Genomic DNA, 21996 nt, shown 5'->3' with positions numbered 1-21996 from the left:
AATTGTGGTCTGTTGATGAATCAATGTTTTGGATTTTGACTGAAAAAACAAAACAAGTATTTCAAGTGATCTTGTTTTGAGTGTTTTGAGCATTAGGGCCACATTAAGAAAAAAAGTAAAATACTGGGAGAATAAAATAATATTTTACAAGATTAAAGTCATCATTATTGTGAGAAAAAAGTCATGGCATTTTAACCTGTTGTTTCAGAGGGAAAATCGTTTAAATGAGGCTGTGGAGCATTTTGTTAAATTGCACTTTAGTATAAGATTCACAAATAAGAAGATACTTAATCTTTTGACAGTTCAGCACCACAAGCCAGACGGACTCGGAGGAAATCACTTCTCGTAATACTTTAATCTCATAAAATTATATCTGACTTTTTCTTGTAATAATGACTTCATTTTCTAAGTATTTTCTTTTTTCCCCTTAATGTAGCCCTAATGCTCTGTTTTATATCATGAAAACATGTAATAAGTACTCTTATTTTCTTTATTTATTTTTTTTTTTCAACCTGCATTAAAATGCATTTGTTTTATTTCAGATAAAATATCTAGCTACAGATGACTTGCGTTTACGATACCTTTATTTGTAATTTTCCATAATCATATACAAAAATCATATTTTCTGTTTTACACATAGCATAGTAGAGAAAAGAGAAAGAAACAAAAAAACCCCAATGGTAATAAAAGTAGTGATATTAAAAGAAGAAAAGAAATAGGCACAGAAAATTTATTACATAACTGAACACGTAATGTAAAAACTAAATGGAAAACCAAAGACCAAACTTAATATGAAGTCGTGTGTGTGCATGTGAATTCAGAGTGGGCCTTGCAAACATGGGCATCACATTTGCAGCATCTCAGGCTTGTTTTGTTGTCTCTAGGGGCACAGAGCTCACAGTGCTTCCTTTTCTGCCCATGTCCTTGGGGGAGAGCAGCCAGGGCAGTGGCTGGGGCTGGGGCTGGGGCTTGCACACTCCTAACCAGACTGGCAGAGGCTGGTGTGCGGGGAATGTGCTGGCGCCTTTGAATAAGAGGAGTCACCAAAGCTTTCCCCAGCTCTGCTAGGAAAAGTCTCCTTTTGAAACTTTTCCCCTGATTCCAGGTTGGGTCGATGGCTGTCCACACCACATATGCGTTGAAAGCAGACAAATCAAGGATGTTGTGGAACAGTGCCACAGGCCAGCGGGCGGTCATTTGCTTGCAGGTGTATGTACCAGTAAGCTGCAATAAAAGGAACAATAAATAAGAGATTGGGAACAATATTGAATCTGTTGTACACAAAATCCTATGATTCACATAATTAAAAATAAAATAAAATGCATGATATATAAAAAGGTTTACTTGTGGTTCCTAGAGTCTCCAAGAGTAAATCTGGAGGCAGATCGTTCAGTTATCAGGCTCCTCTTCTATGGAACCAACTCCCAGCATCGGTCCGGGTGGCGGACTCTTTAGTAACTTTCAAGACCAGGCTTAAAACTTTCCTGTATGACAGAGCGTACAGTTAAAAAGGCCTCTACTCTTTAGGTATGCTGCTATAGGCCTAGGCTGCTGGGGGAAGGACTGAGCTTCTCTCTCTCTCTCTGTCTCTCTCTGTCTCTCCCTGTCACCCTCTCTCCCCCTCTCCCCCTCTCCCTCTTTCTCTCTAACTCACTCCTTGCATGCGCTAATAAAAACCATCCTTCTTAAAAAAAAAAAAAAAAAAAACAACAGTTTCACCCAGTTCTAAGCATTTATACTGCATTTACTAACCATGTTCTGCCAAAGTCTCTGTCTCTCCCAGTTCCTCTCCTCTCTCTCCCTGTCCTCATCCTGCAGGTGGTGACTCATCTCCATCCCATGTTCCTGCAACACCTGCTGGTCCCATATAGCATGAATTCTGTATTACAGCTCAACTCCATGAACTTCATGCAACAACATGTTCCTGCCTAATAGTTTGGTCTAGACCTGCTCTATATGTAAAGTGCCTTGATGTAACTTTGTTATGATTTGGCGCTATACAAATAAATCTGATTTGATTTGATAAAAATCAATCGGCAAAGATATATATTGGCAGCGTCGTAAGCGCTACGCGCAAGCAAACACGCTGTGTCGGAAGTTTAACATGAGAGCTGTGCCTGTAAAGATTTCTCTCTTCAGAACGTATTGTACACCCTTGTGCATTGCCCACCTGTGGTGTTGCTATAAGCAGGGCAGTATGAGAAAGCTCATAGTGGCTTACAATGACAGTATGAGGCTACTGCTGAGAGCCTCAAGAAGCTCCAGTATGAGTGAGATATTTGTCAGTATAAGGGCACCTACCTGTTCTGCTGTCCTACGCAATCTGGTGTATAAATTTATGTGTAGGGTGTCTAAATCAGAAAATTATCTAATTGCTGTCCTGATCAACCCTTTGCGCAGTTCTGCCAGATTTACATCCAGACTGTGGAATCATTTCAGAACATGTCAGTATGAACACTGAATTGGGGAAGGCTCTGTGCTTTGTATTTTGTATTTTACTCTTCTCCTTTTTTATATTACAGTGCTGTGTACTTTTCTCTCGTATTTCTTGTACTTCTTTTTTGTTGTGCTGTCTATTGTGATATGGATCCATCTGGGTCTGAAATAAACGATGAATTGAATTGAGCACTGCCCCTCTCGGCCACAGGCGCTGGGGGGGGGCAGTGTGGTTCAAACTACCGAAGATACCACGAAGAAGAAGAACAGCGGTCAGGAAGAGGAAAGCGAGGAAAAAGGAGTCATTGCTCTGTGCAGGTTAAAGTAATCCATACTTGGAAACCAGGCGACCGAGGACCATGCTGAGGGCTTGTCTGAGAAGAGCTAACGCTACAGCCTGGGTAAGAGTCGCAGCCAACCTCCCCTCCTTACTGCCAAATGCCAAGTTAGATTTTTGCCTGTTGTCATTTAGTGACCCGCGGCCAGGCTCGATGTGTTGACCTTAAGCACGAACTAACGTAACACTGTAGGGCTTACATTAACCAGTGGTCAAGCTACAATCGGGAAAATTTGAGCAGGACCGCACACAATGTCAAAGCTTGCTATAGATAGCTAGCTGCTAGCTTCTAGTGACAGATGTTTTAAGAAGGACGCTAGCGAGAGCGAGATCAGCTAACAGTTGGTCAGCCCCAGGAAGTCCGACTTTTCGCTCCCACGGATCTGCCGCAACATGACGGCTTCCAACGAGACTCAGATACGTTGTGGCGTTTCGTAGAAGTCATCTGGGCGATCGACCGGGACCAGGACTGTAGTGCGGCCCCCAGGCCCCCCTTACTATTGGTGCTAGCTCCATCTAGTGTTAAACGCCGACAATGTCATTACTGTGTACGATGATAAAGCAAACACAAAGTGCAGCCACTACGATGGCTATGTTAAATAATGGTTCTATGTACCATAACATTTAGTTCTGTTGCTCACATTGGGTTTGTAATGTTTTTATAATGTTCCATGTACCAATGTTTTGTTTTGTTTTTTTAACTTTGAAATACCAGCACCAGGAGTGCAATGTAGCACAAGTATGTCTTTTTTTTTTTTTACACCTGACCCCTGCATAAATTCCTTTTACATGATCTGTGTGACTTGCATCTGTACACAAACCTGTGTTTACAGATCATCTAAGATTCAGCTGACAACAAATCAGGTGCCTGTGGTTACCTATCTTTGTGTGTAAATTTTATGGTGATGTGGGGATTCATTACTTCAAAGCTCAGATTGGGTCAGTTTGTGATTAAAAAAAAAAAAAAAAAACACCAAAAAACTACAAAGCAGCTGGTTAGTCAAAAAAGGAAGTTATAGCTCATATCACATAAAGGGGTCTGGTGGGTTTAACCAGCTGATGTGTTCAATGTCACTGTAGGTTGAAAGGGCCATTCAGTCTGACGGTAGAACTTAAACGTCCTTACAGTCTAAAAGTAGATGTTAAAGGTCAATATGGGTTTAAGGTAGCTCTCTATAGTCTATTTATAGAACAAATCTAAGTTTGACATTAATGCTATAGAAGTATCAAAGGTTTCATTCCTCAGAGAAGTGTTCATAGCCTTTGGAAGATGACATTTCATAAAACAGTAATAGCCAGTATTAGTGTACTCTCCTACTTACTCTCTCCCATTCTTTATTTAGAAGCACTGTGGGAAAACTCCTCTAATCAGTCTGCAGCACTCCCGGCACTACACCACAGGAGAGACTGGGTAAGACACAAACATATTGCCCCCCCCCCCCCCCTCATTGACTTTGTGACAGTAAGCATGTCAACATGCTCTGATTGTTTTCTGTCCTCCTCCACCACAGTGGTGCTGCTAAAGTGGTTGCTGCTGGCTTGGTGTCAGTAGGTGGCGGTATTGGCGGAGCAATACTCTACGCTAAATGGGACCACAAGTTCAGAGTAGCTGTGGAGAGCAATGTTCCCTACTCACACTGGCTGTTTGATCTGGCTTTAGGACCAGCTTCTCAAGATGCTAGTTTCCCAGTCAAGAAACAGGTGAGCATTTTAATGTGATGTGCTGCAGTGTCTTCACGGGATGAAAAGGGTAGGTATTCAGTGTTGCCTAGTTACCCTAGCAATGTGAGAAAGAGGTGTCTCTAGCCATCCCTTATCAGATATAACCGTGTCTCAGCACCAGCAACTAGTCAGCACTCAGCAATATAGAGTGAAGGTTATTAGATGAAGATGGGTTTCAGGAAAACAAGAGGGACCTAGAGAGAGGGGTCTCCCATGGACTAGGACTATCAAACTAATGGTCCTGGTACACAGTGAACTTCCTAACACCCTGCCACTCTAACTCATTTCAGAAGTCAATGTACTCTAAGAGGGAGAAGGTCTTTTCCACTGTCTCTGCCAGCCATGACATTCTTTGTGCTTTGTTTGATAGGACTTTGCATAGAACTGAATATCATTTACGTCTGAAAAAACTCTTATTTGGTGTTTAAGGCCCAGCTTCCTTCCATGATGGAAAAACAGATGAAAGCTCCAAAAGGCAAGTCAGAGAAAAAGGTGATGGAGGAAGCAGAGAGTCTAGCCAGAGAGACAGAGCCTGTCCCAATACAGTCTGCACAGAGCTTGGAGGGTAAGTCACTTTCCACTGTAATAGCTGCTGCCTCACTCTGCTGCTGTGATGTCATCAACTCAGACTGGAAATATTTTACCATTACCCGATTCTTTCCTGTAATGTAGTCATGTTACCATGGTGATTGATGGCCACTGCTAGAGGTTGTAGCACCTTCACAGAATTAGTCTGGCGGCTCTTTCTTCACACATAATGAAAACTCTGGAGCAGCTGTTTTTTCCCCTCAGATACACACTTGACATGCATATACTTGACATAGAATTATTTTCTTAAATTTTTTTATTTTTTTAATTTTTTAAGTGCATTCAACACCAGCGCAGTTCGCGCATGTATACCAACAATATCACCAGTGACCTCTGGGTGACCCGGAGGAGAGCATATCTTCCAGTGTCACCTGAGGATCGTTTCCTTTTTATTTCTAGCGTGCAGGTTGTTTTTGGAAGCACTGAGCTGCATTCGGCCTGCTTCACTACAGCTACCCTATTCTGTCGCTAGTAGTTCTGTGACCGTCGTCGGTCGGAGCAGCGACCGCTCGCCCTCCAGGAGCTGCGATGGCGATATCTCTCTTTTCAATTAGTTGTGTTAGGTTCGTGGGGACACCGCAACGCTCTCTCGTCCCCTCACTTCCCTCTCGGGACAAGGTGAGTATATTCTTAGTTCTTTGCAGTTTACTTTGTTCTGCTTATTAACTTCCTGTCGGTGGCGATGGCATTCGCGCATCCTTCTCCCAGCATATAATTTAGTTGCTCGAGCTGACGCTAGTTTGTGGGTTGTGTGAGCGCTTCCCGGTGCCCAACGTGGATTCTCTATTAGCGGTAGCTTATAGCGTCATCCATGGATGAGTGTGGTTTGTCAACCTCTGTTGGTACAGGCTGCATGGTCGCTGCCTCCCCCCAGCACATGGTTTGCTTTTTGTTAATTGTAGCGTCAGTGCTCCAATTAGTTAAGTTAATCTGTTAAATAAACTTGAGAATCCTGATTGGGTAAGGGCTACAGTGCAGTGGCTTCTTTTCTTTTGTATCAGCTTGTGTTGCTGATTAATTTTTGTGTTTGGGCTTCTGCTGGCATAGGAAGCATACGCGCTTCCTCCCTTCAGCATTCGGTTTCCCACACTTGGCCTGCCCATAGCGTTCACGCTCAGATTGTCCAAGTGGTCGCTGATCTTTACTGAGTCCATTGCCAGGTACAGGCGGCGTACGTGCCCCCTTCCTCCAGTAAAAGGCCCCTATAGGACAGCAAGCAAGAGCATCTAAGCAGTCTTGGAGCCACCACAATGGATGACTCCCATTTCTGCAAATCTTGTGAGGGCCCCTGTACAACCGGAGGACGGCCAAGACCTCTGCCCCACAAGCCCTGGCCCTGAGCACCTGCGGGATGCACTTTCCGACAATCCCTGCATGAACTGCAGCTACTTACCATGGGCTGTGACGACTGCAAGACTGGCAGAGGTGGAACATCCAGAAGATGGGTGTGACCTCCCCCCATTGGGCCAGCCGCCTCCGGATTCTCTGAGACGCTCCCAAGCGTTGAGCAGTGGCGGCAGCAGCCACACACCCCAGGAAGAAGGCGAAGTCTGATCATAGCAGGCTTTCTTCTAAGGTGGAGCAGCTGTCTCCTGAGTTGACCCAGTTGAGGTCCATGCTCGCGGCTCACCAGCCTGATGCCAGCAGGCCAAGGGGCCCTTTGGCTGCCTCTCACACCCGCTTAATTCATCCAACCCAATCCAATGGCCGCCGTAATGTCCAGCGTCCTGCACAGAGACCGGCCAGGGAATTTCGAGGCTCCACCCACCTGCCCTCCAGACAACTTTGTGTCCCAGACCCTGCTCGTCCCCCCACTAGGGATCCTAGGGGCCGGGGGGCCAGACACTGAGGCCTTAGGGCTGGCGGTCGGGTATTTCTTGCATCAGCAGCTTCAGCAGTGGGCCGCTCAGGCTTCAGACCCGTGGGTAGTTGCCACCTTGACCGATGGGTGCAAACTTCAATTCCCCCACAGGCCCCCCACATCCGGCCGGGTCAGAATGACTTCCGTCAGCGACCCGGCGAAGGCTCTTGCACTGAACCAGGAGTTATTCGCTCTCCTGGCCAAAGGCGCCATTGAGGTTGTGGATCCTCTGTCACATCCCAGAGGGTTCTACCTATTTCCTTGTGACAAAAAAGACTGGTGGCTTTTGCCTGATCTTAGACCTCAGAGGGCTAAACAGATTTATGAAGGTCATACCCTTCCACATGCTGATGATAGTAGATGTCCTAACTGCTTGTTGTCACTGCACCCCCTGCAGAGATGGCTGAACAGTTTTCACCTGGATGCCAAGCGGCACAGGTGCAGGAAGCTCAGATTATTACGGCAGGCTGTCCTCGCCTACATGCTCAGGGGTGTCCCTATGGGCTGCGTTCTGTCTCGCAGGGAGACTCAAACTACAGATGCCTGCCCCTCAGGATGGGGTGTAGTGTGGCAGGGAAGCCCATGGGTGGTGGTCCATGGGAGACTGAGGACCTCGTTCCCTCTGCTGCACGGACTCTGTCGTGGTCCGCAGTGGCGCCTTCCCAACAGGAGAGATCTCCTGTCCCAACTGGCAGGGCGAATCTGGCACCCCGATCCACGACGTCTCCAACTACATGTCTGGTGGCTGGAGGGCCCGAGCCGCTGTTGAGCTTCTGTGCGAACCCTGTCAGACACACCATAATGAACGCAAGAGTGCCGTCCACTCGTCTACAGTATGAGAATAGATAGATACTGTTTTCAGACTGGTGTACGAGTCGTGATGAAAACCCTGTGTGCTGCTCTGTGCCAACTGTCCTTGACTTCTTCCAGTTCCTCCTGGATGAGGGTCGGTCTCCTTCAACGCTAAAAGTGTACATGCCAGCAATATCCTGTCGACACGTAAGGGTTGACAATTGTACAGTAGGGAGCCACAGTCTGGTGTCCCTCTTCTTGAAGGGCGCTCAGAAATTGCATCCTCCGAGGGTCAAGAGAACGCCACCATGGGATCTTCGACTAGTCCTGGCTGCACTACGCCGGCCAACAATTGAGCCCTTGGCAATAGCAGAGCTGAAGTGGATTACCTGTAAGACTGCGTTCCTCCTGGCCATTAACCCTGCAAAGCGTGTCAGTGAGCTGCACGCCCTGTCAGTCAGTGACTCGTGCTTAAGGTGGAATTCAGATAGCTCAGGGGTCACTCTGTGGCTGAACACAGCGTTCCTCCCTAAGTTGCTGTCCCACACTCACCTCAACCAGCCTATTCGGCTTGCGCAGTACAACCCTCCTCCAGGAGATGGAGGGGACAAACCTGAACTATTGTGCCTACCAGGAGTGTTGCTACATCATGGGCTGCCCTGAGAGGAATATCCCTGGAGGACATTTGTGCCGCGGCTTCGTGGGCATCTCCGGACACTTTCTCCAGATTCTACAGGGTGAATGTAGCCACTGACCATCCACTGGCTGTGGTCCTGCGGCCGGAGTACTCTGGATTCTTTGTGACTCTGCTCGTATGAGTCATTCAGTGCTTAAAGCACTGCCTCTGGCGGTCAGCAGGGATGAAATAGAATGAAAGTCACGAATGTAACTACGGTTCTATGAATCCCAAATGACGGCCAGAGCTCTCTGTCACTCAGGATCCTTGTGTGCTCGCGAGAAGATTATGAAGGAAACGATCCTCAGGTGAAACCGGAAGATATAGTCTCCTCCAGGTCACCCAGAGGTCACAGGTGATATTGTTGGTATACATGCTCGAACTGCGCATGCACGAAGGGGAATATTCAGTGCTTAAAGCTCTGACTCTGGCGGTCATTCCGGATTCATAGAACCTTGGTTAATGGAACTCAGTCAGTGACAGATGCTGTAAATAATTTACATAAAAATATTGCATACATGTTAAAAACAGTATCGTTGTTATTAAAGCAATTTTTATTGCATTATATGTTGATAAATTATCATTTGCCCCTAATAAACAATAGTAAATATCTTTCCTTATCACACTGATCCACTGTTTCAGTTGGATTAGATAATTTTGACAATTGTGACAAAGCACAAACGTAAGACAGATCTACTGAGTAAGAAATAATTATTCTTTAATGCCTGCTCTGTTTTGTGCATCCAAAGAGGCATCACAGGGTAAGTTATCTCTGTCTTGCTGTAGCATCCTGTAGATTAGTGCAGGCACGTGAATCTCTGTGGGAACTACTGTAGCTGGAGCTGAAACCATGTGCTGTGTCGACTTGTGTGTTCCCTCTAGAGGCTTCAGTGGAGGCAACTCATATCATCTCAGCCATCAGTGAGGTCCCATCAGTCCCTGCTCCCTGTGATACAGAGGCAGCAGCAGCCAAAGGTATCATGTGTCCAATGTAGGATGCTCAAATGTCTCAACCTGAATTTAATTCAATTAGTGGAAGCGTTTGGGTTGTTTGAGTTGAAGAGGATGACAACCAACTCTGATTACCTGACAGTCTGTGCTCCACATTTGAGTGTTCTCCACACCTGAGCTGTTGTGTGACATGACTCAGCTTAAAGCCAGAATCACAAAATACAAACTCTCAATTAGTATCTAAGCTGAGTGTAATTTATTAACATTACATAATAACAATAGAGTTTGCAATAATTTGCAGCACACCATTTGGGAATAAATTGAGCTGTAGCAAATGTTTATCTGAAAGTGCTGTGACCAAATTTAAGGAGAATATTCAGTCTCTAGGTAGGCAGATCGATCTAAATATTGATACTGTATAGCTGTGTCATGGAAATTGTAAAATAGCTGCAGCAGATCCAGTAATATAGCATTCTACTTAGCCTGGAAAGAAAGCTCAAAATATAAGAAAAGCTCTGTTTTATGGTTTGTTTGTTTGTTTTTTTTTTAGTCAAAATAATCAGAGCCAAATTCACCAGCTCTTATCTCCAATTGGCAGTAATCTACTATCAATTGAATCAAAAGCAGATTCTCAAACTCAAACTTTGTATTTGGATTCTTTTTCACCTTTAAGTCTCTCTAAGCTAGTTTCTGTAGTCTCATCCTCTAAATCATCAGCATATCTTTTCGACCCGGTACCTTCCAGGCTATCTTGCTTGCTCTTGGAAGGATATGTTCCTTCCAGACACAGAGACTGTCACATGTTGCTAATGCTTTGCTACAGTTGATGTTTTCCTAATCCCAGAAGTCAGTTTTTCCTCAGTACCCTGAGACATTAGCCACCAATCCACCTATAAAATTTGTTTGTAATTTTTGTGTATGCGTGTGTGTCTGTGTTATTTCCAGAAGAGTGCAAAGAGTGTCATGACACATCAGTGACAGCAGCAGGCCATCTTGATTCACCTGCAGCAGCTGAACCAATCAGAGAGCGTCCAGTGGAGGAGGTGACAGCTAGACTGGCACAACAAGACCAGGAAGAGCTGAACTTGGTTGCAGGTGGGCTGCATCAATACACACAAATGGGGACAGATAATGACTCTTCCTTCCTGAATCTCATGTAAAACTTAATTGACTGATTATTTTCAAGGCTCTGTTAATGATGTGTATCTGTCTTCCCCCCTCCACCCAGCTGTATCAGCCAGTCTTGAGGGTTCTCTGTCAGGCTCAGCTTCGGCAACACTTCAGGCCATAGGAGCCCACGAGGCAGCTCTGCAGGCCATCACCCAGCACACACACAAACTGAGGGAGGCCATGGAGGCAGAGGTAAACAGTCCTGCTCCAGGTCTGACGTCTGCCAGATCCAGGTCCATTGTGATACAGGGATTGTGGCATCAATAGATGGTCTCCACTTTCTGGTTGGCTGATAATTATGACCTGGCTTCAGGAGGATCTGTTTGGATTTGGAGACAGCTGTTCAAAGACGAGCCTCTGAAAGAAGGCTTGCTCGTTGAGGTGGTGGATTATGGACGATGATTTCAGTTAGTCAAGGCACTTGGAGAGGGGGAGATCAAATCTATCTTCTTTAATAAAGCTTGTTGAACTTCAACAATATTGTACAATATGTATGTGTGGTCTGGAAAATAAGAAAGCAACCAAAGACCAAATTACAAATTAATGCTCTGCATATTTCGTAAAATATCAATTAGCATTCCCAAAGAAACTGCCATATGCAACAATGTAGGAGCCTTATATTGGATGTAAATCACAGTAAAAAATTAAATAGTTAACCAAAAACATGGTTACAATTACAAAAAGAGCTAAGTTAAATGCATTAGTATCACACACTGGAATGAAAATAATTATCCACAAACAAAGGGTAAAAGGCACATAGCCACACTGACCAGCGGCAGAGCAGGTAGTGAGCAGATCATGTGACCAGGTATGCCCAGACTCGCCCAAAACAGCACCCCTCCCCCCCACCAACAGATGGTGCCACAGAGACTCGACCTGTAGGGCTTTCTCACACAAACTATACAGTCGTCAGCCCATGATCACAACATTTTAGTTTTGTGATCACAAACCATCAGTCAGTGGTGAAGCTGTTTGGAGACAGACCTTAGGGACAGTGAAGAAGACATAGAATGGTTGAGACCTGTGAAAATCATGCAGGTCTCATTAAATGCAGGTTCCTCCCAAGGAGAAGTCAGACCAGTGGAAGGATCTGGAAGCTGCTCTTCATGATAGAACCTGTGCACTGAACGATGCTGGGTCAGCCCTGTTGAAGGCCAAGTAAGACACAAAAATGCACACACACACAAGTTCATCATGTCATGACATGGTCACCATTCTCAGAGCAGACTGAGATTTCCCATCACCTCTGTGTCCCCTCTCTCCCCCCATCTCCCCTTGCAGAGAGGCCTTGGACAGATTGAGGTCAGTGATCGACCATTCTAAAGATCTGAAGGTGTCTTCTGTTCGCCCCCTGGTGTTAGCAGCAGAAGACAACCTCCACAGGATGACAGTGGACTTGGATAAAGTCGTCTCTAAGGTTAGGATGGTGTTTTCATACTATCCACGGCCTACTTACTGGTTATGTGTGTCTCCTGGTAAGAATCAGCTGCTTTGTTTTATGTAGGGGGGAGAATACTTCTTTGGAAAATCCAAGTCAAAACCTCATCCTGAAGTTAGTGAATATTACATCTGAATAATCCCATTCAGCTTCATGATATCACCAAACACCATCTTTTTTGATAGTATTTTGTGAGATAGCCCTCAAGGCAGAATTTACAAGTAACTGTTGACCTTATCCAAGGTGATGGAAATACTGGTGGCTGGGATGTTCCACTATTTCAGATTTAGATTAAATATATATGTAAAAATTAAATGTGGATTAAATTTTATGTATTTTTGGGAGCTTTTTATGCCTTTATGTCAGACAGAAATTGTCAGAAAGGCCAACAGGAAATGGAAAGAGAGAGTGGAATGACCCAAAGCATAGGCCCCTTGACGAGCTTTGAACCTGGGGATACAGTGACTGCAATGCAAATTGGAAAGGAAATGGTGTTCCAGCAACGTAGAAAAGTTTCACCAAGACTGAAATGAAAGCTTAATAACATAATTAATAGCAGTTCACAAGACCAGGTGTCTTTTCGCTACCATAGCCTGATAAAATCACAAATGCATCGAACTATAGATACCTTCAAGTCTCAATAGCAATGGCATTAGAGTTTTAAAAAATATTCATCACCTCCTTCCCACAACTGGTAATTATCTACTTTCCAATACAGTAATTTCTTAATGATCTGCTAAACCTGATTTATATTTGGGCTCCTCACATTTAAGCGAATGGCAGCATAGCACTACTAAACCTCTATACCTGCGCGTGTGTGTGTGTGTGTGTGTGTGTCTCTGTGTGTGTGTGTGTGTGTGTGTGTGTGTGTGTGTGTCCCACGTACATCCCATGTGCTGTATGCATGCAGGTGCAGTCTGCAGAGTCAGAAGCCAAGATCGTCTCCCAGTATAGTGAACTAGTTAATGAAGCCAAAAAACAGTTTCAGAGGGAAGTGAGCAGCCTAACTCCAGAGATCCAGGCCAATTGGAAAGGACTGAGTACGAGCGCACGCACGCACACACACACACACACACACACACACACACACACACACACACACACACACACACACACACACACACACACACACACACGTCTGGTGTATGGTCCTGCGTTAAATCAACGCCGTATCTATGCCGTTGCCATGACGCTGTTGTGAACCCTTCGACCTTCTCTGTCACTCCATTTTGTCGTGGTGCAATTCACCACCAGAGCAGTAGGAGGCTGCGCTCCTTTCCGGAATGATTATCGTTGGCTCTAATTGATTATTTCTTTAGCTTCTGACGTTTCCAGTGAGAGAGAGTGAGAGAGAGAGAGAGAGAGAGAGAGAGAGTGAGAGAGAGAGAGAGAGTGAGAGAGAGTGAGAGAGAGAGAGAGAGAGAGAGAGAGAGAGAGAGAGAGAGAGAGAGAGAGAGAGAGAGAGAGAGGAGAGAGAGAGAGAGAGAGAGAGAGAGAGGAGAGAGAGAGAGAGAGAGAGAGAGAGAGAGGAGAGAGAGAGAGAGAGAGAGAGAGAGAGAGAGAGAGAGAATCTTGCTAGAGTTGGAGTTGTTGGATATTGAAGAAAGTATCCTTATAACATCTACATCGCAACAGAAGAAGAAGCGGAACCGGAAATGTGTTGCTACCAAGCAAACCAATCACAGCCCTCTTGCTCTGCACTGGATCTGCGTCACCTTGACGCTTAGTTACATTTTTTGGGAGGTGCACATCAGGCTACGCCGGGGGCTACAGCAAGCCTCCCTACCCTATGACATAGGTACACAGTTGATTTAACACAGGACCATAAACCAGGCTTAACGCACACATCCCATGTGCTCATAACTGACTGTCAATGTGCATGTTTGTATGTCTGTCTGTCAGCTGGGAAACTGTCAACGGATGACCTCAATGCCCTCATTGCCCATGCTCACCGTCGCATTGACCAGCTGAATCGAGAACTGGCTGAGCAGAGAGTCAGGGCACAAATCCACATTAACACAGCTCTGGAGCAACAAAGGCTGGAGGACCAGAAGGCACAGGAGACAGCTGTCAGCACCGCCCTACAGCACGTCAAGGAGGAAGCCCGGCTTGAACAGGAGAGGAAGGTAAAGAGGGGACATCCCTGAGGCTCATCAGTAATTCATATTATGGATATATTAGGGATGTTATGAATGGAAATTAGCAATTTTATGTTTAGACTGACCAGAATAATGAAAGCTGCATCTGGCATTGGCCAGTAGAGTGACACTGTTGTTATGGTGGGACATGTTTACAGCAGGGAAAGATCCTTCAAACGAAGTAGAGTTTTTGCTTCCATAATAATGCAGCTTTACTCCACAAATGTCTGTTTTAAAACAGTCAATGTTAGAATTTTGTTCACAAATAAACTGAATGTGTTCACAAATATTAAAATTTTACATTTGTTTTTAATATTTGAATGTTATGTATGTTTTTTAGCCAGGTTTTTCAACAGAAACTAACAATTTGCCACACCCTTCAATGAGAACTCATACATTTACTATGACTCCTATTAAAAACATACAGTCAATGGCATTTGTACAATCCAAGCCTGATATAGAGCGAGTTGATTTTCATTTAAAGGATCAAGTTCTCAAGTTCCTGGACTAAACTTCATGCAGGTGTTTTCTGAATGTCTTTAGGTTCTATTTGAGCAAAGAAAGTTTTCTTATGGCAACAATAATGGTGGCTAACATCAGTGTGCTTATAGCTGGCAGAGTTACGGGAAGTGATGGAGGCAGAGATGAGGACTCAGCTCCGGCGTCAGGCAGCAGCTCACACAGACCATGTTCAAGATGTCCTGAAAGTCCAGGAACAGGAGCTGAGAGCTGAGGCTGAGCAGGTACCACACTTGCATGCAGTAAAGCTACAATTTACTGCCTCACCTCTATACGACGCATCACCATACGGATATCATGTGCCACTGTTCAGTGTACTGGCTCTAAGTCATCTGGGCAGGTGGGGTTGATCTGGGCTAGAGTTAGGTTATGGTGTGGAGCCTCCACTTCTTTCTACCTGCTGTTAGCAGCCCATTAAATCAGATCTCTGGTTGTGTCAAGGTCCTGAGAAAGAAGATGCTGGAGCAGGAGACTCGTTACCGACAGCTGAGCCAGGAACAGCTGGACAACTTCACTCTGGACATTAACACTGCCTATGCTAGACTGAAGGGGATGGAGGAGGCAATCCACAGTAAGACATATACACACACTCTTTCGCGTTCCCTTTTTACTGTGTCGAGGTCTGGACTAAATAATTGGCACATCTTCAAAACCCATCATGGAACTTCCCCTCTATTTTTGGATGGCAGGTCATGTGGTGGCAGAGGAAGAGGCTCGTAAAGCTCACCAGCTCTGGCTCTCTGTGGAGGCTCTCAACTACACCCTGAAGACTGCAAATGCTGACTCGCCCACTGTTCCACTCGATGGCGTTGCTCAGGTTGTGCAAGACAGCTGCCATGAAAGTGACTTTGCGTTGGCTCTGGTGTCAGCGCTTCCACAAGAATCACTTCGGCGGGGTGTATACAGCGAGGCCTCTCTCCGTGCACGCTTCAATTCGTTGCGTACACTGGCTCGCCGGGTTGCCCTCATTGATGAATCTCATAACTCCTTATACCAATACTTCCTGTCTTACCTTCAAGCAGCACTTCTGTTTGAGGCTCAACAGGAAGCCCCACCCACCCAGCTGATTAGTGAGGACTTAGATCCGTTCAAGCTTCTTTCATATGCTAGTTACTGCTTAGAGCATGGAGATTTGGAGCTAGCAGCTAAGCTTGTGAACCAGCTGAGAGGAGAGACTAGGAGGGTGGTAGAGGATTGGTTGACTGAAGCCAGACTCACACTAGAGACCAGGCAGGTGGTCAGTCTGCTTTCTGCTTATGCAAATGCTGTGGGGCTTGGAACCACCCAGGTTTCGTAATCTGCTGTTCTTATTTAACCTGGTAGTCCTTCAAGGAGCAGTCCACTGAAAATCTTCCTGTCAGTGTTATGTAAGCCCTGTGTAGCCAGGACTGGACAGCAGATGCAGTCATCTTGAGTTCAGGGGGGCAGTCTCAGACACTCAGTTTCACAGCTGTGGTCCTTTAAGGTGACTGAATTTCAGGGACACTGCAGAGGTTTATTTGATGTAAAGCACTTGGTCACTCTGAATGATTATCTGTACAATACAACTGATGCATCATCTTGGTCCAGATTTGTCAATTGTGTGTTTGGTAAAGGTATTTATTTCTGGGTAACTTCCTATTTGAATTTCTATTTGTTATGAAAAATTTGACCCAACCCTGATTGAAGAATGGTTCATGCTGCATATTCTTTTTGTCAGTACTGCACACATTAAATAAATCATGAACAATTATTCTGTGTCATTTCTTCAGGCTGCAATTTGTCAGGAAGACCAACTTAAAGCAGCTATGTTGGCTGCTGGGTAGCATGCTACCCCCACAGAAAGAAAGAAGGTAAAACCAAAGGTTTCCCTTCACCTCTGGATAAAGAAATTGGTGAGTTTAGGATGAGGTTTGATCCTTAATTTTGCCAAACACTTTTTCTAGACGGGTGTGAAAACTAATGATATTAATGATCAAACACCTTTCAGGGCTGTGGTTTGAAGATTTATTTTAATTCAGATGAGATAATTGACTATAACTCAACCACATTTGTCAAACTGTTGTTTTCAAACCCAAGACTGTAGGCATGACCCTCAGGGTGTGATCAACTGACATGACTCCTTTGCTTGATACATTCAATAAAAATCAAATAAGTTATTTCATCCATGGATCTAAATCTAAAACAATGGCAGTGCTGTCCCCCTGCTACAGCACAATGTTTATCAGGTGAGGATCATCCGTAATAGAGTTGTACAACACAAAGCACTAACATTTGTGCCTTATTCAGACTGTCTTCCAGCCTTGTTCAGAGCTGGTATTAAAGGCTGCCTCAGATGCTCAGACTAGGAGTAAACATTAGGAGTCAAAGCTGCAACCTCCACTTACAACACTGCTTTTTCGTCAGTTTCATGGGCACAAAAAAGAGACAACTAGATCAAAATAGTCATAGGTCCATACAAATGCGTGATTGCCTGCTGATTATAGAAAAGGTTTCAGGAGGAGTCATTGGCGGTGCTGGATTTATATATGTGTAGACTTTATTAAACCAAACTGGAGGCTGTTGGTCTAGCACTGGTAGGTTTAAGCCATGAGCTGTTAATGCTCTGTACTTTTTGCTCCTGGTGAGGAGCCTGATTTTACTGCTCTATATTCTATAATGGAATCTTGGTTCACACCTTCTAGTGCTCACTGCTTGAGTCTCATAACAGAGCCGGGTTTATGTTTGGGCAAAAACAACAGAGTTGTCATTCTGCTCTGAGGAGGGTTGGGGGAAAAAAATTGTCACCACATAGATTTTGAAGGTCACATCCTAGGTAGGAAGTGGGCCATGGTCATGGTGGGTATAACCCGGTTGCCTCTCTTGGTTTTGCCAGTCTTGCTGAGGCCGATGTACATGCCAGGGTAGGCAGCTGATTCGTAAGTGTTATAGTTGTTGGCAAGAAGCTTCTCTTTAAATTTGCATTCATCATTGAAGTTGCCCTTTTTGGATAAAGAGAAAGAAGAGAGAACAATGAACAAGTAACTCCGCATGCAGTAGCCTCCCCCTCTCCTTTTCTATCTGCCACTCATATGTGTTACTAACTCTTTTTCTCTCTCTGGTTCTGTTCTTTCTTCCTCTGCTCCCTGCACCTGTATAATCTGGATGTGACTGCAGACCAGCTCTTGCCCTATAGCAGCTACTGTTCTTATTAATCTAGCACAGTGGTTCTTTTTACACAAAGTGCCACCATAATGACCAACACTAAAATATATTAGAGTACTTAGTAAATATTGATAAAATATCGTGTTCGTTAATTCTCCTCGCTAGTTTAGGTCGTTGGTTGTTGATAGCAGTTGTTCTGGGGGGCTTTACTGGCGCTGTTAGCACCTGCACACCGCCCACACTCGTCCTCTTCAGTACTCGCTCTCTCTTGGTCCACACTTCCCTTCGCAGACTGTTGCCACACAATAAGAAGGTCGCGGGTTCTGTTCCCGGCCTGGGTCCTTTCTGTGCGGAATTTGCATGTTCTCCCCGTGTTTGCGTGGGTTACCTACGGGTACAGGGGTTCGCGGGGTCCGTCGGTCTGAGTGTGAGTGTGAGAGGATAAACATATGGCCCTGTGATGGACTGGCAACCAGTCATTTTCTTTCCATTGTTTGATGATAAATGTTCTTCCGTTCGAATATATTTGATAGTATTTCATGTTTTAGATTTATTGTATTATATATTATATTATATTTTATTTATATTTAGTTGTGATTCCTTTTCGTACCACTAGAGGGTCACTGATCAAGCAGGTTGCAGAACAATGCCATGATGTGAAGTTCTCTATGGCCAACCTTTGTTAACCTAAGAACAAGGAGTACCAGATAGCAAACTCATCTTAGATCAGCAGGCCCTGATCAAGTCTTACCGAGCCATAGAGCTTCCCTTTGTTGTTCATGGCAACGAAGAGGCCACTTCTCACCCCAAAGAGAGTTACCACTCCCCTCTCGACCGGAGAAATTTCTAGAAGGGCTGAGATGAGAGAGAAGATGGTGAACATGAAGGTACCCTTGCTCTTTACTACACTCAGCTTCTGTCTGAAATAAGTTACAGACACACAGAGACAATCACCCTTGTCTTATCAGGAAGTAGAGAGAGCTTCATGTTTTTCCACAGAGGAGGATTCGTTCTGGGACCTGACTTGTTCTTCTCATGGTCTTCCACTGCTTACATACTACTGAGACACAGGGTTGGCATCGAGCCATTCCACAGTGGCGTCAGTGGAGAACAGGTCGTTACAGCTCCATGTTCATGAGCAGTCAGGTAGTCTACCTGTACTGTTATAGTCTGTAAACAGTGCTGACATCAATGGCTCTGAGGGAACACAAAAAGTCTGCTGCAAATTGATTAAGCAATACATCACAGCAGGCCGTGGTATACGCTCATTATACCACAGCTGAGGGGCGTTCTTCAGCCCCCACACAAATCGGAGCATAAAAGCATAAAACTGAAGTTTTCCCTGATGTGGAATGATATGCTGTGGCAAGGCTTTAGAATAGTAGCTGTGGTATACACTCATTATATCACATTATATCACATTATATCACAACCAATCAGATTGCAGGATTTCACATTTCCGTTTTATAAATAGAGATAAAAGTGCTGCTTTCCCATCATTCAGATTGCAAAAATCTAGAACCCCTTATAGTGAGAGCCCAGATGCCCCCCTCAACACCTTCCTCCACACTGCTGTCTTAGTGTCAGTAGATGGAGACTCCCCACTGATCAAAAGTACAGACGTCAGAGTAATCAAGCAAAGACCACACCCTCTGTTACACCTGAGATTGGATTTTTTATTTTGAAGGAGCCTGAGTCCTGACTCACCTCTGATGTTTCCACTGTGAAATAACTCACTATTTGTCTGAGCTTTAGATCAGGAAACATGCAGATCTTTGCCACCATGTCCAGGTCTGGTCTTGCAGGAAATTTGCAGCTGCCTTGAGCTCATGTGGAAATCACTGCTGATGTCAGCATGACATGACATCACAGCAGGTCAATATCAAACTGCCTTGCCAAAATAGATCAATAAGTAAAGTAATGCAAAGAGAAGAAATAACTGATTACTGATAACTAATTACTCACTGTATCTGTTTTCATTGTGCACACCTGTGATCTTCCCGTTGGGTAGGACTTGAATGTGGAAACCAATGCCCACATTACAATAAAGTCGTCTCAGTCTCTTTATCCCCAGCAGGTATTCTCCACTGCTTGCTGACACGTCCCTCTTGCCCCAGGAGCTGGCAGCAGCCTGGATCAGCAACGCAGCACTCTGCAGAGTTTGTCCTTTACTACTGATGACTATGAGCGGCGCACAAGAGCTGTATAGGAGGATCCCATACAGGAGCAGTGGTAACTTGGACCTCAGGGATGACATCCTTGGCTCATCAATCCCAAGGTAGAGAATTACTGTGTTTAAAGCCCAGTCAAATGATCACTCAATTTCAATGGTCAAAAATGCATGTAATGAAAGAAACAAAAGATCTGTGCTCTGTTGCACCCAGAGTGGAGCTTCAGTCTGCATATTGAGACATCTTGAAACAATAAATCCATGAGGGTCTAGTTCACCAGGGATTCAGTTTTCTGCTCAGGTAGATACTACAGACAGATAGCACACTTATATGTGGCCCAGATGACATCACATACCACCTGCTGTCTTGGTATTTGTGAGTCACAAATGCTAGAGAAGCACACAAACTTAGAAACAGTCAAAACACAAAGTGACAGAAAACAAAGAGGAACACGCAAGAAAAAAAAAATAACAAGGGGAACATGTGAATGGCCCTTCAGTCATTTCCTTTATACCACTATGTTAGACATCACATCAAGATGGCTACCCCACTCTTGGTTTCTTTTGCTGATGCAACCTCATTGTCTTTAAACTTCAAGGAAATTTAAAGTAATGACATGTGAACTGTGCTTTTCTGTGAAAACAACATGAATCTGGATAAGGGTGTTGGGTTTGAAAAGGGTGTGTTTGGTTATCAGTTACAATTCCTAATTATCAGTGAAAATTAGGAATTATGAAAGCCAAAATTATTAAATTCAATTAATAATGTGGGGCACCACTCCAAAACCAGGATCAATAACCAAACTGTAAACATTGCCTCAACAACCTGAACAATTGTTCAATTAGAGGAGCCAATATCTAAAATATCAGCACCACTAGGTGAACGGTGAAGGTGAGAAGTCCAAGCTCTGACTCTCTCAATCAGCCAACTATCACAATAATATATGCACAATAATAGGTAGGTAGGTAGGAACATTTTGCTACGGCGATGGTGATGAGCTGTAGCACAGAATTAATGAAGATATGGGACCAGTAGGTGTTGCAGGAATATGGGACAGGCATTACATGTTGAAGCTGGCATATCTGAGCAACATCTTTGCAAATCTGCAGCTCAAAGGGAAAGACAAATATATACCCCACCTGCCGTACTTCAGGTGTGGGGCAGTTGGCTTGACAGAGGAAGTGTTGAGTAATCTGAGAACATAAGTGAAATGGCTGAGGAGACCGATAGGATCACTCATGTTATCCCTCTCATGCACAAGCACATAACATCACTGCTTGAAATGTTTGTAAAATACTTTCCATCTAGCAGCTCTCGGTATGGACCCTTTCAATACAGCAGGTTGGTTTTAAGATATATCTTTATAAATTATGTCTAAAAAATGTCCTTGTTTAGTTCTATTTACTGTGCTCTCCTGTCCTTTCTGTTTAATAAAATGAGCATGTTGCATTCTGTCTGCAATGGCTGGTGACTTAAGTTCTGTTGAAGAAGACCAATTCATTGGTCTTAGAGATTTCATTGGTCTTAGAGATGACCTCTAACACCACTTTGAGGCTGAGGTTTACAACTCAATCAGTGGATGAATTCTGGCTTGGAGTGGAAAGGGAACATGCTGCCATTGGCAAGAGAGCTGTTGGCATGCTTCTTCTATTTGCTACATCTTATCTCTGTGAAATTGGCTTATCAGCTGTCGCAGAACTAAAAACAAAATACAGACTTTTGAAGACTTTTTTTGAGAGTGGCAGTTTCAAACCTGCAACCTTGCTTTGAGAAACTGTGCGGTGCAAGACAGGCCCACTGCAGCCACTAATGCAGGGATGTGTGAATTCTTATTATGTTCACTTGGACTGTTATGTACTTATGTTCCATTGCACCCTACACTACACCCCCCCATGCCTCTCGCTCTCTCTCTCTCTCTTTTTCTCTCTCTCTCTCTCACTCTCTCAACCCAACCAGTTGAGGCAGGTGGCCGCCCCCCCTGAGCCTGTTTCTGCTCGAGGTTTCTGCCTGTTAAAGGAAGTTTTTCTTTGCCACTGTCACCAAGTGCTTGCTCATCGTGGGATCTGTTGGGTCT

At 44.5% G+C, this 21996-nt stretch overlaps 2 protein-coding genes across 3 annotated transcripts; one reads left to right on the top strand and one right to left on the bottom strand.

The window, feature by feature from the left end:
- Positions 1–2703: 2703 nt before the first annotated feature.
- immt (inner membrane protein, mitochondrial (mitofilin)) lies at positions 2704–16354 on the top strand. Of its 2 annotated transcripts, none has more exons than XM_029512955.1 (14): positions 2704–2837; positions 4117–4184; positions 4285–4474; positions 4925–5060; positions 9295–9387; positions 10312–10458; positions 10592–10725; positions 11588–11691; positions 11815–11950; positions 12882–13011; positions 13874–14097; positions 14721–14852; positions 15070–15199; positions 15318–16354. In XM_029512955.1, the coding sequence occupies exons 1-14, from the start codon at positions 2796–2798 to the stop codon at positions 15923–15925; spliced, it is 2274 nt and encodes a 757-aa protein (XP_029368815.1). In that variant the 5' UTR covers positions 2704–2795; the 3' UTR covers positions 15926–16354. The 2 variants fall into 2 exon arrangements, with proteins under 2 accessions (XP_029368815.1, XP_029368814.1); XM_029512954.1 differs by having other exon boundaries at positions 10309–10458.
- Positions 16355–17411: 1057 nt separating this feature from the next.
- Positions 17412–20008, bottom strand: LOC115049623 (fibroblast growth factor 4-like). The gene is made up of 3 exons (XM_029511993.1): positions 19717–20008; positions 18503–18606; positions 17412–17588 (listed from the first exon to the last, which is right to left on the bottom strand). The coding sequence occupies exons 1-3, from the start codon at positions 20006–20008 to the stop codon at positions 17412–17414; spliced, it is 573 nt and encodes a 190-aa protein (XP_029367853.1).
- Between the last annotated feature and the right edge of the window lie 1988 nt (positions 20009–21996).

This window comes from Echeneis naucrates, chromosome 10 (genome assembly GCF_900963305.1).
Source record: "Echeneis naucrates chromosome 10, fEcheNa1.1, whole genome shotgun sequence".
Lineage (NCBI taxonomy): Eukaryota > Metazoa > Chordata > Actinopteri > Carangiformes > Echeneidae > Echeneis > Echeneis naucrates.
This window is presented reverse-complemented; position numbering and strand designations above follow the sequence as displayed.

What these genes read in the sequence shown, in the direction of transcription:
- immt (XM_029512954.1), top strand. Translation starts at nt 2,796, where the DNA reads ATGCTGAGGGCTTGTCTGAGAAGAGCTAACGCTACAGCCTGG. An exon ending in GTTTCCCAGTCAAGAAACAG is followed by an intron (nt 4,475 to 4,924) that starts GTGAGCATTTTA and finishes TTGGTGTTTAAG; the next exon opens with GCCCAGCTTCCTTCCATGAT. An exon ending in AGAGGCAGCAGCAGCCAAAG is followed by an intron (nt 9,388 to 10,308) that starts GTATCATGTGTC and finishes TGTTATTTCCAG; the next exon opens with AAGAGTGCAAAGAGTGTCAT.
- LOC115049623 (XM_029511993.1), bottom strand. Translation starts at nt 20,008, where the DNA reads ATGTCATCCCTGAGGTCCAAGTTACCACTGCTCCTGTATGGGATCCTC. An exon ending in GCACAATGAAAACAGATACA is followed by an intron (nt 18,607 to 19,716) that starts GTGAGTAATTAG and finishes CTCTCATCTCAG; the next exon opens with CCCTTCTAGAAATTTCTCCG. An exon ending in AAGGGAAGCTCTATGGCTCG is followed by an intron (nt 17,589 to 18,502) that starts GTAAGACTTGAT and finishes TTATCCAAAAAG; the next exon opens with GGCAACTTCAATGATGAATG.